This window comes from Petaurus breviceps, unplaced genomic scaffold, assembly GCF_028583685.1.
Source record: "Petaurus breviceps papuanus isolate PSGF00001 unplaced genomic scaffold, PetGlider_PUasm1.0 103, whole genome shotgun sequence".
In the NCBI taxonomy this organism is placed as follows: Eukaryota; Metazoa; Chordata; class Mammalia; order Diprotodontia; family Petauridae; genus Petaurus; species Petaurus breviceps.
The window spans coordinates 4,576,759-4,594,679 of NW_027185588.1; the positions used below are offsets into that span (position 1 = coordinate 4,576,759).

A 17,921-nucleotide genomic window follows, 5' to 3' on the forward strand; every position below is an offset into this window, starting at 1 on the left:
GGGGGGGGGGGGGGGGGGGGGGGGGGGGGGGGGAGTATTTCTCACTGGAGGTCTTCAGGCTGAGCCTTAATGACTTCTTGTCATCCAAAGTGCTACATAAATATTAGCTATTTTTATGTTGTTTTTGTACATGGGATCATAGATCTTGAGCTGGAAGGCACCTGCAAGGCCATCAAGTCTAATCCCTTCACTTAACAGATGGGAAAACTAAGGCAAGGAGAAGTTAAATGGCTTGCCTAGCGGGACAGTAAGTATCTGGGGCAAGATTTAACCAGGTCTTGCTGATGTCAAGTAGTGCCCCTATCCACTATACCATACTGCATCTGTCATGGGTGAGGGAGGGGGCGGGAATCCTATAGGGTACAAAATGCACTAGATACCCTCTGAGTTCTTCTTCCCCTAATTCTAGCGTTTGGGAACTGTCAGGTGTGGTGAGATTACACTGAAGCAAGATGGCTTCACATAGACTCTGATGTCCCAGAAAAAGGTGGTAGGGAGGGAGGTTCCCCAGCTTCATGACTGTTTGTGGATGGGTACCTTGACTGCTGACAGCAGGGATCAGTGCCAGCAGAAGGCAGGTTAGCAGCTGGAGATTCATTCTGATGGCTCCCTGGAAAAGGATTCACAGCCCTGCACAAAGAGAAAACAGAGAGAGCAGGTAAGGTTGCATCCCCTATCCCATCACCCCCAAATAAGGACCTAAACGCTGGAAGTCCTCCTGGGCTCGAGAGTATTGCTAGAGAAATGAAAGTGGGTGTCCCTGCTTTATATCCCTGATTACTCACCCCCACCTCAACACTTGTTCCATTTGGGGCTTTTTGCCTACATGGGCATGCCACAGAAATTCCTAGACAGTCATTTTAAGTCCTTGAGATACCAGGATTCAGAGCTGGAAGAAATCATAAAGACAATCTCGTCCAACCTTCTCATTTTTATTGATGAGGGAAACCGAGGCTCAAGAAGGGGGAAAAGATTTGCCCAAGTCACATAGCTAGTAAGGTACAGTCAGCATTTGAACCCAGGTTTTCTAATCCCAAATTCAGTGGTTTTTCTCACCATGCCACGTTGTCTCCTCTAGCCCTTGAGTTTCGTACTCACCAAGGGCTCTGAGCTCTCCCGGACCTTGTAACCCAGTATGATCTCTACCCCCCACACCAGGAGACTGGAAGTGGCTGGTACTGTTGGACGCTTCCTCCTTATAAACAGGGCCTCCTTCCCCTGCTTCCCACCCACCATGGACTCTGTTCTAACAGGCCCCAGCAAACAAAGGCCCTCCCCTCAGCAGTTCACTCTCTTCTCTTCCAAGAAAAGGCAGGTTTTGATGAGAAGAGACTTTGTACAAGCCACCTGTAAACCTGTGCACCTATGGCTTCATGCTTCAGTCATACCAAGGGGAGGGTGGAGGTGTGAGTGACCTAGAAGGACAAAGCCACCTGCTTCTCACTGGCCTCTGGCTCCTCCACAAGAAGAAGGAACTTTCCTCCCCCCTTTTCTCAGTCAGAACAAAGGCCTCATAGAACTGCAGTCAGAGCTGGGAGGGCCCTTAGAACACAGACTGTCAGGGCACCCAGGTAGCACAGTGAGTAAGAGCACTGGCCCCAGTGTCGGGATGACCTGGGGATCGAATCCGGGCTCAGACACTTATTACCCACCCAGAAACACCTGGCTGTGTAACCTTGAGCAAGTTATTTAACCCCAATTGCTTAGGGGTGGCCAGATGGCTCAGCGAGTAAGAGCACTGGCCCCAGTGTTGGGATGACCTGGGGATCGAATCCAGGCTCAGATACTTAGCACCACACCCAGAAATAACTCGCCGTGTAACCTTGAGCAAGTTACTTAATAACCCCAATTAAATAAAAAAAAAAAAAGGAACACAGACTGTCAGAGCTGGGAGGGTCATTAGAACATAGAAAATCCTAATAATAGATTAATACTCTCTGGTATTTATGTAGCACTTTAAGGTTTACAAGGTGCTTTATGTACATATACTTGCTTGACACTCTGAAGGTCAGCTAGGAAGATCACAGAACTTCACAAGCATAACATACATCAAGCAATCATGGAACTGATCAAATGAGATAAAAGGATCCTGACTGGAGAAGGAAGGGCTCTCTGAGGCAGTCTATTCTTTTTTTTTTTTTTGCCTTTTTTTTTTTTGGAAGACAATTGGGGTTAAGTAACTTGCCCAAGGTTACACAGCTAGTTTTGTGTGTGTGTGGGTGTGTGTGGGTGTTAAGTATCTAAGGCCTTGTCCTCCTGACTCTAGGGCGAAGTTTACTCACTGCCACCTAGCCGCCCCTGAAGCAATCTGTTCTAATCCCTTTATTTCCAGATGACCAAACTGAGCCCAAGAGTTGAAGTGAATGGTCCAAGTTAACACAGGTAGTAACAGCCACTGCTGGGATTCTCTCTCATCTCTTCTGTCTCCCCAAATCCCAGGCTTCCTTCACATTCCAACTAAAAGCATGCCTTCTACAGGAGCTTTTCCTGTCGCCTCCCCTCTATTCCTTATTTCCTTTTTATCATGTCTATAACCTGTTTGTACATATTTGCTTGCTGGTTGCCTCCCCCACTAGACTGGGAGCTCCCTGAGGGCAGGCACTGTCCTTTGCCTCTCTTTGTATCTGTAGTGCTTAACACAGTGCCTCACACATAGTGGGGTCTTAATAAATGTTTATTGACTGACAGAGCCCAGATAGGTTTGCCTCTAAATGCAATGTACTTTTTTTTACCTCTTTCCACTGTACCAAGCCATATTTAGAGTGCTTTGCAAACCCTAAAGTGCCATACAAATATCAAGCAACTATTAACATTATCTTGTCCAACCCCTTCATTTTATAGATGGAGAAATTAAAACCTGGAGGATTGAATTGACTTACCCAAGGTCACACAGTGAGTCAGGGGCAGAATTGGAATTCAAACCCCTCCTTCTTAACTCAACATGTGGGACCAGAATCCAAAAATATATAGATTAAAAGGTTTCATCATCCAAATTGTTCAGAATTGGGTCATGAGACCTGACATCCACATGTGGGGAGTCCCTATGAATTAATTCCATAAAATATCACATTCACCTTCAATGAAAACTATTGGTTGATCCAAGTATGACACCTGGGTAAGAAAGTGACAATGAGGCAATAGTTTAAGGTTTCATTTGGGGCACATGAAAACCTTGTGAGGAATGTACTGCAGACACTATGATTCCCGTTTTACAGATGGAAAACTGAGGCTCAGAGAAGGTGAGTTGCCGAGGATGACATCATAAGTATCAGAGGCAGGATTTGAACCTGGGTTTCTTCTAATTACAAGTTCAGAGACTTCTTTATTATTCTGATCTCTATCATGCACAGTTTGCTTTTCTTTTAAGTATGAGTTTAGCTTGTGGCTTTCAAAGTTGTCCTGCTTTTCCATGTCTAGCTCTCTTCTCTGCTTCACCTTTTCTGCTATAGAGTGCCAGCTAATTAGGAAAAAAATAACCATATTTGGGAAAATCTCATCCCTGAGGCCTAAGGGGCCTAATTCGGCCCAGAACTTGAATCTAGGCCCTCAGATTATCTATACCTCAGAAATTAAAATTCAATATGATTGAGGTCAAACTCAAGGTTATTCGGTTCTTTTTGGTTCTGTTTTTCCACCCCCCAACTAAGCCCTAACCCTAGAATGCATCCTAATTCTAGGTCCATTTCCCAATCTGAGACAAAGACTTGAGCTTGACCCTACACTGAGCCCTGACACTAGAATAAGGTCTGATGCCAGCCAGTGGCAGAGCTCTGACCCAAACCTGAGCCCTGACCCCAGTTAAGGAGTGTACTTTGACCCAAACCTGAGCCCTAATCCCAATCAAAAACTGAACCTTGACCCCAGCCAAGGACTGAGCCCCATCTGAACCTACCCTTCAGCTCTCTCCTCCAGTCAGCTTCACAGAATCTTCATTTTCCTGGAACTTTCTATTCAAGTGTATATGTTACATACTGTTCTTGTTCTGCCCTGTCTTCCCTGTCCTGGAATCCCCTAGTTGGCCTCGCCAGTGTGGCAGGCGTCCACAGCTGTTTACAGAGTGAATGAATGAATGCTTCCTGATTTTCTAAGAAGCCAAAACATGCCTTTGGCTTTATCATCAGGCCCAAATTACATCTGGTTTCTGTTTCATTTACACACAGTGTCACATTGTTAGTGAGGTGTTTCTTAGACTCTGTCCTGGACCCTCTTCTCTTTTCCCTCTATACTATTTCACTTGGTGATTTCATTCCCCTATGTTGATGATACTCAAATCTATTTTTCCCACCTTAACCCTTCTTCTGACCCTCCAGTGTCCCATGTCCATGTTCAATTGCTTTTAGACATCTCAAAATGGATGTTCCATGGACATCTTAAACTCAAGTTATCCTGAACTGAACTTATTATCTTTCTGCCAACCATCCCATCTTCCTAACTTCCCTATTACTGTAGAGGGCACCACCATCCTCTCTGCCACCCAGGCTCATAACCTAGGTATCATTCTCAACTCCTCACTCTCTTTCTCTCTCTGTCTCAACCCCATATCCAAACTGCAGTCAAAGCCTGTTGATCTTACCTTCATAACATTTCTCAAATATATCCCTTTCTCTCCTCTGACACTGCCACCACCCTGGTAAAGGATCTTATCACCTCTCTTTTATTGTTGTTTGTTTTGTTTTTTGCTTTTTGGAGGGCAATTGGGGTTAAGTGACTTGCCCAAGGTCACGTGGCTAGTTTGTGTGTGTGTGTGTGCTAAGTGTCTGAGGCCAGATTTGAACTCAGGTCCTCCTGTCTCCAGGGCCTCTGCTCTACTGACTGTGCCACCTAGCCACTCTGATCTTATCACCTCTTACCAGGATTATTGCAACAGTTTTTTGGTTGGTATCCTTGTCACAGATCTCTCTTCACTCCAATCTGTCCTCCACTCACTCAGCTAACAAAGAGATCTTCCTGACACAGATTCCCTCTTTGCCTTGGGGAGTGGCATGTCTCCGTAACTCCATCAATTCCCTATCACCTCCAGAATCAAATCCAAAACCCTCCCTTTGGTTGTTGTTGCTGTTGCTGTTCATCTTTCCTTCTGGAAGAAGACAAATGACGTCATGAGGATGACATCTTGACTTTCTAGTGAATTGGATTTAATTGAGGCAGAGTCATGCAAAGTCACCGGCCCCACTCTCTCCTCCAAAACCATTGGGGTCCAGTGGCAAGACTCTGTCAAGACAATTGACAATGGTCCTTCCATATGGTGGTCAAAGCTCTTTATAATCTGGCGCCCTTCCTGCCTTCCCAGTCTTCTTACATCTTATCAACCCCAGTGACACTGGCCTCTTTTTTGTTCCCTGAGCAAGAAACTCCATCTCTCGATTTCTGACATCTTCTCTGACTGTTCTCCATACCTGGAATGTTCTCCAAATGTTCTCCTTCATTTCTACCTTCTGTCCTTCCTGGATTCTTTCAAGTCCCAACTAAAATCCCACCTTCTATAGAAAGTCTTCCCTGATCTCCCTTAAGGTTAGGTCCTTCCCTCTGTTGGTAATCTTGAATTTATCCTGTTTTGAAGGAACCCTAAACATCTGATCCAGGAATCAGGCTGCATTTTGAATAATCTGCTCCTGGTTTTCCAGTGATGCAATCGTTCTGTAGCAGCCAGCTCCTAATTTCCCTAGTGATGTGCTGTAAATCAGAGCTTGCCTGATGTCTGAGATCCAGGGCTCTGCCCTGTTCTGGAATTCTAGCCAGAAGATATTATCAGCCTTTTAAGATTATTAATACATTTTAGATACTATTCATGTGTATGGAAATATCATGGACATGATTACCATCAAGGCCTACTTGACATCATTGTCTGGCATCTTGAAACTGAACAAAGCAGTTATTGGAAAGCCTAGTGAACTATAGTTACCATCTTTGTCCTTTTACTCTACAAAAACCTTGCTTGTGGTATCAATAAACAGATTGCATTGATAATCTCACCTGGCCCACGTTATTCCACACCTCTACATTGTAGTGCATCACTTTAGAGCTGGCCTCACTGTTTATAGCTTGTTGATGTTGTTCAGTCCTGTTTGACTCTTCATGACCCCACTTGGGGTTTTATTGGCAGAGATACTGGAGTGGTTTGTCATTTCGTTCTCCAGCTCATTTTGCAGATGAGGAAACTGAGGTAAACAGGGTTAAGTGACTTGCCTAGGGTTATACAGCTAGTCTGTCTGAGGCCAGATTTGAACTTCTGACTCTAGGAAGATGAATCCTCCTGACTCCAGACCTGGCATTCTTTCCACTAAGTCACCTAGCTGCCCTAGTTAGTAAATACTAGTCAGTCATACTAGTTAGTAAATACTAGATTGGATATTTGAAAACAATGAATTACAACAGTAGGACCGTGAGATTCAATGGAATCATAGCTCAATAGCTGGAATGTTTATTGATTGGAAGAGACCACAGACGCCATGGAAACAGATGCCCTCACTTTACAAATATGCAAACTCAGGCCCAGGGAAATAAAATTACTTGCCCAAGGTCCCTTAGGTAGTAAGTAGATTTGAACACAGACCTTCAACACCAAAACCAGTGCTCTTTTCACCAAACACATGAGCTCTTCTAGTCCAGTACCAGGTCTTCCTATAGGACTAGTTTACCTTGCAGAGTAGTGGCATTGGGAAATGATGAAATGAGCCATCAACTGGGAATCAGTAGATTTTGGTTTTCTTCCTTACTTCACTGACTGGTTATGTAGTTTCTCCTCTCTTGGCCTTGGTTTCTTCTTCTGAAAATTTAAGAGGCTGTACTAAAAGTCCCTTCCTACTCTGAAATTCTGGAATTGGGGGCTCAGATAGAAGGAAAGTTTAAAGTAAGTTTTCTAGTTGTTTTTTCCACTGTTGTCCATCCTTGGTATTCTTCTGGAACCAAGAACTAGATGAGTTGTCCCAATTGGAATCCTTGCTTCCTAAAACCCTAATCAGATCATATTCCTTCTGGCAGTGCTCAGGGGTGCTATGTGAGAAGTGAGTTAAAAGTAAAGAGGTTATCAGAAATCTTCATGATCCTGGAACCACAGAATGTCAGAACTAGAAGGACCTTTAGGACACAGTGTCAGGATTGGGGGGGAGGGGCGGTGCAGTCCTTAGGACTGTCAGTGCTGGGCTTAGGACACAGAGTGTCAGAGCTTGGTGGGGGGGGGCTGTCCTTAGGACACAGAGTGTCAGGGCTGGAGGGGAAGTTGGCTTTTAGGACATAGAATATCAGGTGTGGAGATCTTAGGTCACAGAATGTCAGGGCTGGGGTGGGACTTAGGTCACAGACTGGGGGAAGAGTTTAGTCACCCAGAGAATCAGGGCTGGTAGTGTCCTTAGCACATGGGAAGTCACAACTAGGCAGTACCTTGGAACATACACTCTTAGAGCTGGGAGGATCCTTTGAACTTATGAAGCGTTAGAGTTGAGAGGGGTGTTGGGTCATAGAATAAATATATTTTACTTTTAAAAAATGAAAAAAAATCCAGTTCCTCAAAACTAATCAAGTTAACCTAGTAACCTAATCCACCTAATCCGATATCTGTAGGGTTCCACACCCATATACCTCTTATCTGCCAAGAGAAGAAATTGCATTCTCCTATCTCATCTGGGGGTCGTCAAGTTTGCTCACTGAAATTTCACAATATTCAATTTCACTTCTTTTGTTGTTGCTATTGATTTACACTGTTATGGTCATTGTTTGAATTGTTTCCTTGGTTCTGTTTATTTCACCATTTCATATGTCTCTGTATGCTGTTCCTCTTATAGCATGATCACATTCTATCACATTTTTGTACCACAATTTTTTTTTAGTCATTCAAATGCGCATCTATTTTGATTTTTCTCTTTTTAAATTTTTGTTAAAAGAACTTGTTCTTTGAGGAAGAGTCTAGGGGAAGATACACACACATACATATTAGGAAATGTAGGTGATATAAAAATACCAGAAATTTTTTTTTAAAAAGCTGAATATTCCAAGAAATTGTTATGAAATTTGAGTTTCATGAAACTGTATAAAGCATTCATGGAAACTCAGAAAGACTTGATTTGAGAACAGCAAAGTAAGCAGAAGTAGGAAAAAACATTTAAATGAAGACTACAACATGATACTGAAAGATTTGAGAACTCTGATCAATGTAGTGACCAATCATGACTTTAGAAAACTGACATGGTGGGAGGTGAAGCCCAACCTTTAGCTGATGGGCAATGAAGTAGTGGATAGAAATGTGAAAGGAGGTATGAGTTTTCAGGAGAGATCAAAATATTGATTCATTTTACTTGACCGTTATTTGCCACAAGGAAGGGGAGTCAGTGGAAAATAACAGTGATTATTAGAAAGGAAAAAAGGGTATTAAAAAAAAAACTTAAAAAAAAAAAGAACATGGATTGTCACAGGTAAGCACTTAGGGCGCAGACTGTCGGTGCTATAAGGGACATTAGAAAATTTAAAGTGGCCCTTAGAACATAGAACGTCAGAACTGGAATGACCCTTAAAACTTAGAGTTGGGCAAGACCTTAGAAAATAACAATGTCAAAACCTGGAAGAGGTTACGTTAAAATTTTAGAATATCAACATTTGAAACGACCTTAGGGGACAGAAGAGTGAATGTCGGGGTTAGAAGAAACCTTGAGACAAAGAATGTCAAATTGGACAGGACTTTAAAAGATTGGACGTCAGAGTCAGAAGGAATCTTAGAACAGAGAAAATCAGAATTGGGAGGACCCTTAGAGTAAAGAATGTTGTGGGGGGGGGGGGGGGCAGAGAGAGATCTTAGAAACCATCTAGTCCTGGGATTCTTGATATTTTTGGTATCCTGGCCTACTTTGGCAGTCTGGGGAAGCTTCCATACCTGCCTCAGAATAATACTTTTAAGCGTATAAAACAAAATACATTAGGACTATAAGGAAACTAATTATATTGAAATAAATATAGAGGGTACTCCCTAAAATCTATCCAGGAGCCCCAGGCTAAGAACTCCTGATCTAGTCCAATCCTCTCATTTTACAGATGGGAAAACGGAGGCCCCCAACTAAAATCAACAAAGATTAATTGTGTAGGGCTGGGGGTGAGGCGGGGCTGGAGCTGATTCTGGGGGGCGAGGCTCTGGGAGGGGCCAAGGGGCTGGGGGAAGGGCCTGGTCCAGTTGCCAGCTTCCTCCAGTTGCTGCTGGCTGTCTAGAGAAGAACTTCCGGTCCTGGGAGCTGCTGCGGCAGCTGCCGCTGCGCTGCGATTCTGTGTCCTGCTAGCCATGGATTCCTCCTGCCGAGGGCCGTTCCGCCTCTTGGGCCTCCTGCTCTGGGTACGAGCCGCCGCCGGGCTTCGCTTGGAGCTCCTGGAGCTGCGGGCAGGGCTGGGTGTGGCCGAGCGGCGCAGGGCTGGGGCGCGGGCGCTGTCTGGACAATTTCGGTCTTAATTCACCAGTTTTCCTCCACTGCCATCCGGGTGAATCCTTAGCGGCGCCGGGAAGCCCTGGTCTGAGAATCGGGAGCTCTAGTTCCGGGCTCAGCTAGCTGTTCGCAGTGTGACCTTGTCCAAGTCCCATCCTTTCTCTGGGCCTCGGTTTCTCCGTCTGTAAAGTGAGGGGGAATTGACCTCGATGCTTTATAGCACCTTTCATCCCTGACAGTTTCGGACTTTTGTTTTTGGGGTTTGGGTAAGTGAACACCTGGAGAAGATATGTATGTATGAGATAAGGTATGTGCAAGAAAGGTGACTGACCTGGGGCTAATTATTGTTACCAATCTTTAGCCTACAAACCGGGGCGGGCACTTTAGGAGGGGGAGGAGGGGAAGGGAATACCCGATCATTGCAAAGAGAAAGAAGAGGGCTTATACTCGTTCTATTTGACTCCAATAGGCAGAAATAGGGCCTTTGAGGTTGGGGATGGGGTGGGACAGTTAACTGGGAGGGAGACAATCTCCAGTTAAGGAAAAGTTTCCTGATTATTGTAGTGGTTCAAAAGTGCATTAAACTCCAGAGCTAGTGAGATCCTCCCCATTCTCCCTTCTCCCCTCCGATCTTCAAGCAGAACTGGATTGAATTTGTGGAAGGTGTTGTAGAGAGGGATTTGTGTTGAGATATGGATTGGACTCCTTGCCTCTTGAGTTTCCTTCCAGCTCTGGTATTCTGTGATTGTGTGAAGGTGAGGGGAAGGAGGAGGGGAGAGGGAAAGAGGGTCTGGAAGCAGGGAACACCAGTAACCCCAAGGGGGAGAAAGAGAGGAGTGACCTGGGGGAAGGAGGTGAATTCTGAACCTGTGATTTAATCTGTGGAAGGGGAACTCCCAGCCCTGTAAAAACTAGCTCTGCAAATACAGATCAACAGCTTGTGTGTCTTAGTTGTTTGGGGACATTGAAAGATTCAGTGACTTGGCTGGGCTCACAAAGCTTATATGTGTCAGAGGTAGTACTTGAACTCAGGTCTTCCTGACTCCAAAGCTGGCCCTTTATCCACTATGAATGTGATGGAAGTGGTACGAATTGTTGTAGTTCTTATTCTTGGTCCCGTTTTACAGATAAAAAATGTGTAATGTACACAGTAGCATCAATATTGTACACAGTAACAGCAACATATACATGGTAGCAGCAGCATTGTTCGATGATCGACTATGATTGACTTAGCTCTTCTCAGCAATGCAGTGATCTAAGACATTTCCAAAAGACTCATGATGGAAAATGTCATCCACATCCAGAGAAAGAACTATGGAGTCTGAATACAGATTGAAGCTTACTATTTTCTCTTTTTTGTTTTTCTTGACTTTTTTCTTTTGTTCTATTTCTTCTTTCACAACATGACTAATGTAAAAATATGTTTAACATGATTGTACATGTATAACCTATATCAGATTGCTTGCCATCTTGGGGAGGGGACATGGGAGGGCAGGAGAAAAAATTTGGAACTCAAAATTTTATTTAAAAAATGTATGTTGAAAACTATCTTGCCATGTAATTGGAAAAAATAAAATATTATTAAAAAAAAGTCATAAGCCCAGGTGTGGGACCTCCTGCCTTCAAAGTCAGTGCCTCACTCATCTGAGAAACAAAGATTTTCCTTTGATTCGGTTGAACTGGGAAGGGAAGAGCCTTCTCTAATCATTTCACCCCCAAGCCTGACCTCTTCTCTTTGTAACCCTTCATTTTGTTACTCCTTCCTTTCCTCCCTTCCCTTTCCTACTTTTATCCGCAAGCAGAGCAGCTCCTACCAATCATGGTAGCATTTTCTGGTTGGTCCAGATTGCCACCACCACACTCCCTGCCCCATTTCCCCAGCCTTGGACTCTGTTCTGGCTGCAACGTGGTCCCCTACCTACAGCTTGGGAGAGGCATGGGGTAGGTGGTCTCCAAGATCTCACATTCCACGTTCTAGTGATCCTTTCAATCAAATCCCTAGCACTGAGTCAGTCAGTAGTGACACAGTGAAATATGTGAGCCCTTTAAAAGCAGGGACTGTTTTCTATTCTAAACAGCACCTACCATGTTGCCTGGCACAAGCAGACACAATAAATGTTTGTTGGATGGTCATCTTGAAATGATTTCTAAGCTCTCTGCAGCTTTCTGCAGCTGTCTACAATTTCAAGAAATATTTTTGCCAAGTCTGTGTCCCGAACTTGTCAAAGCTTGTGTGTATGTATAGTAAGGATGATATACAATGACTGTTAGTCAACAAGTCTGGTCATTTCTGCCTCCATATACATCTCCATTCGTGCGGCCAACATCTTCATTCAGCCCCTCTGCCTGCCACTTGGCCTATTTTAATAGCCTCCATAATGGGCTCCCTGCTCCAGTCTCTCCAAGCTACCTTCCATGCTACTTGCTAATATACTTCGATTCAATGAGCATTTATTGAGGTTCCACCCTGTGCCAGGTACTGTGTTAAATGTTGTCTAGGATCAAATGAACAAAAAATGAGAGTATATTCTTTGTGAGAGAAACAATAAGAAACCTTCCTTCCCTCTCTGAAGCCTTCCCAGATTGCCCACAGTTGAAAATCCTCTCTTTTACCTCAAACAGAGCTTTGCAAAATATATACGGTCTTCCTGATGCATGGTTCTAACCATGTGGCTTCCCAGCTGAGGAACCTTTAATGTCTCCCTATTGCCACTAGGAAAAGGCACAGATTCCTTAGCCTGGAATTTAGGGTCCTCTGCAGTATGGAGACAGCCTATCTTTCCTGGTTTATTGCATATTATTTCCCTTTATCCCCCTTCACATACTCCACATTCCAGCCAGACTGGAATATAACTGTTCTCTGAGCCTATCATGCCTCTCTTGCTTCTGGGCAGACTGTGCCTAGAATGAGTTCTCTTCATTATCCCTTTCATCCTTTTGTCTTTCTTCTAGGCTTAACTCAGCTGTCACTTCCTTAATAAATCAATAAGCATTTATTAAGCACCAGGCCCTGTTGGAGATGCAAATACAAACATGAAACAATTCCCAACCTCAGAGAGCCCACATTCTACTTGGGGAAGACAACACGTTCACAGATAAATACAGGAAATGGACCCAAAAATCACACAGGGGAAGGTGGGCACTCACACCTGGAGGAAATCAGGTATAGACTCTTGAAGGAGATAGCCTTGAAGGTTCTAATAGGGAGGGGTGAAGGGGGAGAGCATTCCTGGAAGTGGGGACAGCCTGGGCAAAGGTATAGAGATAAGGATATGCAATGTTGTGAAGCAGGCCAAGTCCTCTGGAGGATAGAATGCATCAGGGTAAATTATGTATAATCAACCTAGAAAGAAAGGCTGGAGCCAGATTCTAAAGGACTTTAAAGGTCAAATGGGAATTTGTGCTTTTAACCTAAAAGAATGGGGAATCCCAGATGCTTGTTGCACAAGAGTAGTAATATGATCATGGGCTTTAGTAGCGTCAATACCCGCCTTTGCTGACGCCCACAGCTGAGAGGGTTCTCCTTCCTCAAGTTCTTAGGACGTCTGGGTCCCTCCTTTGTCCCATTTCCCCAACCCCTGCACACATTGTATCTTGTATTCTAATCATCTGTTTCATGTCAGAACATGAACCTAGCCTGTCAGAACCCCCAAAACAGTACAAGCTCCTTGGGATGGGTAAATTCTCTTTTTGGTTTAGTAATAAACATGAAGTAATAAGCTGTATTCAGTAATTGTTTTATCGATTAGCTGAGCTTCCTTTCCAAGAACTCAGAAATGAGCATGGAAGTACTTTCCATTGTTTGGGGATGGGGTTGAAGGTTTGCTATACTACTCATGTAGTATGGACATACCTGGAAAGCCTGCCCTCCTCCCTTCCTTTTCCTATTCCTGTGCCTGGAAGTCTCTCACTCATCATCTGCCTTCTTTCAAGTTCCAGCTAAAATCCCACCTTCTACTGAAAGCCTTTCCTTATAAGCTTTATCTCTGTTGAGTATTTCCGACTTCTCCTGTCTATATCTTGTTGTACATAGATGTCTGCATATTGTCTGCCCCAGTAGACTGTGAGCTCCTTCAAGGCTGGGACCATCTTTGGCCTTTTTTGTATCCCCAGCACTTAGCACGATGCCTGGTCCATGGTAGGCATTTAATAAATGCTTATTGATTGTGTAACTGACATATGGCTCTTATGTTTCAGGGAGCTGCAGCTGCCATGGTTTGGGCTGGGGTCTCAGCCCTCAGAACCCACAGGAGCTATCAGGATTTCTGTGATAATCCTTTCTTGGAGGTGCTGGGCTGTTTGGTAGTGGCCACAGCCCCACTGCTACTGTTTACTGGGGGCCTGGCTGTGGGCGTCTCCCGTTGGAACACTGGTCCCTGGCAAGGCTTGGTGAGTATGCCTTCAATTTGGAGGCAACTCTTTTCTTCCTCTCACATAGTCCCCTTGCAGAATCAAATCCAGGGAGCTGCCTCTTGCCTTATCTCTCTGCTGGGAGCCTAGTACCTTGTCAGATTGTTCAATTGACAAGCACTTATTAATGCTCAGGTACTCTGATAATGTTCAGAGGCTGTATATAATAAAAAGTGAAATAATTCCTATTCTTAAGGGAAGAGTAGAGACCCTGTAGTGTATTCTTTTTTTTACAAATTTACTTTTATTCTTAACTTAGGTACCAAAAAAGAATATTTACATGCACACAGAGGAATACAAATTTTAAAATATATAATCAATTTTAAATGCTCCTTTCAAAATTGTCCTATTTATCTGTGATTCCTTCAAATTGATCTCAAGTCACTGTCACCCCCTACCCAACTGCCAATTTAATTCAATTCAGAAATTCAGTTTTTTCTGTATGTTTTTTAAAAGGTTATAATTAACTTAACATGAATATCCCAATATATACCCTCCCACACAAGAACCCTTCCTTGTGACAAAGAAAAAGAGTTACGCAAAACTCTAAGTCAGTGAGGCAGCTAGTGGTTCAGAGCACTGGGCCTGGGGTCAGGAAGACCTGAGTTCAATTCCAGCCTCAAATGCTTCCTAGTTGTGTGACCTGGGAAAGTCACTTAACCTCTGATTGCCTGACAAAATCTCCTGGGGAAGGAAATGGCAAACCACTCCAGTATCTTTGCCAAGAAAACCCCAAATGGAATCACAAAGAGTCAGACACAGCTCACCAACAACAAAAGCCAGTGAACATTTTCCAGGTTATGTTTTCTTCACTTTGCAAGCATCCTCTCAAGAGTCTTAAAGAGTGAATTCCTCAATTGTTTTTCCTAAAACACGACAATATCCCATTACATTTGTCACTGTTTGTTCAGCCATTCTCCAATTAATGGGTATCTACTTTGTTTCTGGTTTTTTGCTGCCACAACAAAGGCTGTTGATAGGGTGCTTTGGTGCTTATGTTTGGACCCCATTTCTAAGATCACATTCCTCTCTAACTTTGAAACACTATCCCTAACAGTTTTCTCCCCAGCTCAAGGACACTATGCCTAGCAATAGCTCACAAGTGGGCCCCAGTGTTACAAAAACAATCTGACCTCTGTAGAATTTCCCTTGTATGAACAGAACTATTTTGTACCAGAACTATCATGTACTCAGTGACCCTATACAATCCAGAGGTCAAGCTGTAGACATCAACTCCCAAAGCTATCTTGTCACACATGTAACAGACCAAAAAACACACCCTGTAGGAAATCCCCTCCCCCCCACGTTTATGTAGTGAATGACACCTGTGACCAAGGTTGTATGTTATCACATAATCAGCACACTTGCCACATAATCCACTACTTTTCCTATATAAGCTTTAGCATCATTCCTGTTAGGTTGCAAGTTCCCTAAGGAGCTCTGCCTGCCAAATTAACATTACAATAAACCTTTACCAATTTGATTTAAAGAATGCTTGAGTCCAAAATTCATTCCAGGCCACCTTTTCCTGTACTTGTCCTTGAGGGGTCCCTGACCCTCTCAAACCTATATCGCTGTGATTATGTTGATGTCTGTGACACTTTTTATTTTCTTTTTTTTAAATTTTCTTTCTTTTACCTGGGCATATGCAGAGATATATGCCCAGTGGTGAGATCAAAGTGGTGGTCAAAGCAAATGAACAGTTTACTGACTTTTTAAAAAATTATAATTCCAAATTGGTTTCCAGAACAATTATACAAATTCATAAGTCTGCCAATGGTATATTAGTATGTGCATATGAAAGCCTTCCCTACCAACATACCATAAGGAAGCATGAATTTTGTCACAGTTTTACAGATAAGGAGACCAGGGCTCTGAGAGATAAAGTGCTTTGCCTGATCAACCCATTAGATAGTTGGGGACCTGGGACCTGCTTGGTCCAAGAGACCAGGGCTTACTATGCTAGACTGGACTCTGATGGTGCATCTTCTCCAACATTAGGGAGTCAAGAGGTGCAGAGATAGGGCATGGTATGGTCAAAACAGAGGCAGCAAAGCCCAGTAGAGAAGTGTTGGCTTGGCATCTCAAGATGTTGGTTCAAATACTACCTTTGCTATTTGCTAGCTGCATGGCCTTAGGCAAGTGATTAAACACCTTTAAGCCTCAATTTCCTCATCTTAAAATGTGGAAGGTTGGACTAGAGTCTGGAGTTCTTTTAATAAAAGAATTTGTTCTGTGAAGTTTGGATTCAATCCAAGAGGTGTACTTGAGGACCTAGAGAGCCACATGTGGCCTTGAGGTCACAGATTCCCCACCCCAGACTAGATAATCTCTAAGGCTTCTTCAGAGCTACAAATCTGTCCTGGCATAGGAGATTGGAAGCTAGCCTTGGCATCAAGAGGACTTGAGCATAAGTTCTAGCTCTTATGCCTGTAGGCTATGTGGCGCTTGCCCAGGCAAGGTTAAGCACTGTGTTCCTCCCCTAATTCACTAAGTTACAGAATAGTCACTGATCTACATGGTGAAAGGAGTTTCTTAACTGAGCATTTCCTATATCAATGGAATCACAACTCTTGTCAAGAAAAAAAAATAGCCAAAATGAGGCAGGAAATAGTTCTACAGTTGTCTGCTGGGATCTAAGCCCACCTGATCATGAATCCCCTTATTGTTGTGTTTGTTCTTCATTTTTGAAAAGGACCATGGCATCAGGAAAATGATGACATGATTTGCAGTTGACTTTGGTTTGAGGGAGGGAGGGCTGTGCAAGCTCACCAGCCTCAGTTTCTGCTCCAGAGCCATCTGGGTCCAGTGGCCAGATATCCGTCAAGATGACTGGAGATGGCCCAGGATGCTATGGGACTCCCTGGCCCCTTTAGGCTAAGGCCTTTTCAGGTTCTCACTTTGAGTGGGGTAACACCCATTCAGTGAATAGGCCTCTTTTAGGAGTGAGTGAAGGGATGGCCCCTTAACATCTTCCCTGAAAAGTGACTACGGAGCCTGTGCTTGAAGATTTTCAGTGGTAGGCTACCCTTTTGTTTTGTTATTTAGCTGCTTCATTCTTGTGTAACTCTCTGTGACCCCATTTGGGGTTTTCTTGGCAGAGATACTGGAGTAGTTTGTCATTTCCTTCTCCGGTTCATTTTACAGGTGAGGAAACTAAGGCAAATGGGGTGAAGTGATTTGCCCAGGGTTGCACATCTAGTAAGTGTCTGAAGCTAGATTTGAACTCAGGAAGATGAGTCTTCCTGATTCTAGGCCTAGCGCTCTATCTGCTGCAGCACCTAGTGTCCCCATTTTATGATGAGAAAACTGAGGCAAACAGGGTTAAGTGACTTGCCCAGGGTCACACAGCTAGTAAGTGTTTGAGGCCAAACTTAAACTAGGAAGATGCATCTTCCTGACTCCAGGCTAGTGCTCTGTCCACTGTGCCACCTAGCTGGCCTGTGGGCCACCCACTCCTCCTCCAGAACAGCCCATTCTATTATAGGAAGGCTCTCAATGCTAGGATGCTTTTTTCTTATGCTAAACTAAAGTCTTCCTCTTATAATTTTCCCCATTGTTCCCAGAGTGAGCATTCTCATGTTTGCCTCCTTTTCGTTCCTCTCCCTGCAGCTAACCCCCAGTCAGTCACAAACTATTCTGTAAGGACCTACTCAATGTAACTGTCAGCCATGAAGGAGCTTACATTGTATCAGGGAGTCAACATGTAAGCATAGAACTAGATATCGAAAAGCTACAAGGTAATGTTGGTGGGGAAGTACTAATAGTTATGAGGCCTTCACAAAGAAGACTGTGCTTGGGCATCAACGGAAGCTAAGGCTTCAGAGACTTCTAAGGAAATTCTAAGAGAAGGCGAGAAGGGAGAATACTCCAGGCATGGAGGTGGGAGATTGAGTGAAGAAGTCCAGTTTTACTGAAACAAATGAAAATAGTACATGATGGAATCATTTATAATAAGGCTGGAAAGGTGGATTGGGGCCCAATTGTGAAGGGCTTTAAATGACAAGCAGGAATTTGTCATATGATCCTAGGAATAATAGGGAGCCACTGCAAGTTTTTGGCAGGGTGTGTGTGTGTGTGTGTGTGTGTGTGTGTGTGTGTGTGTGTGTG

General features: G+C 43.8%; 3 protein-coding genes across 7 annotated transcripts in view; 2 read left to right on the forward strand and 1 right to left on the reverse strand.

The window, feature by feature from the left end:
- CCL25 (C-C motif chemokine ligand 25) overlaps window positions 1–1,237 on the reverse strand; it is an 18,198-nt gene extending 16,961 nt beyond the window's left edge. For 2 of the 3 annotated variants that reach the window (XM_069100153.1, XM_069100016.1), the window contains exons 1-2: window positions 1,057–1,214; window positions 538–630 (exon numbers count right to left, since the gene is read on the reverse strand). In XM_069100153.1, the coding sequence (XP_068956254.1) occupies window positions 538–598 (61 nt within the window). In that variant the 5' untranslated portion in view covers window positions 599–630; window positions 1,057–1,214. Of the gene's footprint in view, window positions 1–537; window positions 631–1,056 lie in introns of all 3 variants that reach the window. The other variant, XM_069100086.1, reaches the window with a different exon arrangement.
- The window catches only part of TIMM44 (translocase of inner mitochondrial membrane 44), a 207,252-nt gene that overhangs the window by 12,570 nt on the left and 176,761 nt on the right, over window positions 1–17,921 (forward strand). The gene's annotated exons all lie outside the window — the stretch shown is intronic.
- Window positions 9,352–17,921, forward strand: part of LOC138170428 (tetraspanin-3-like) — a 25,791-nt gene continuing 17,221 nt past the window's right edge. Inside the window, exons 1-2 of one of the 3 annotated variants that reach the window (XM_069099776.1) lie at window positions 9,352–9,667; window positions 13,599–13,790. In XM_069099776.1, the coding sequence (XP_068955877.1) occupies window positions 13,614–13,790 (177 nt within the window). In that variant the 5' untranslated portion in view covers window positions 9,352–9,667; window positions 13,599–13,613. The other 2 variants (XM_069099919.1, XM_069099853.1) reach the window with 2 other exon arrangements.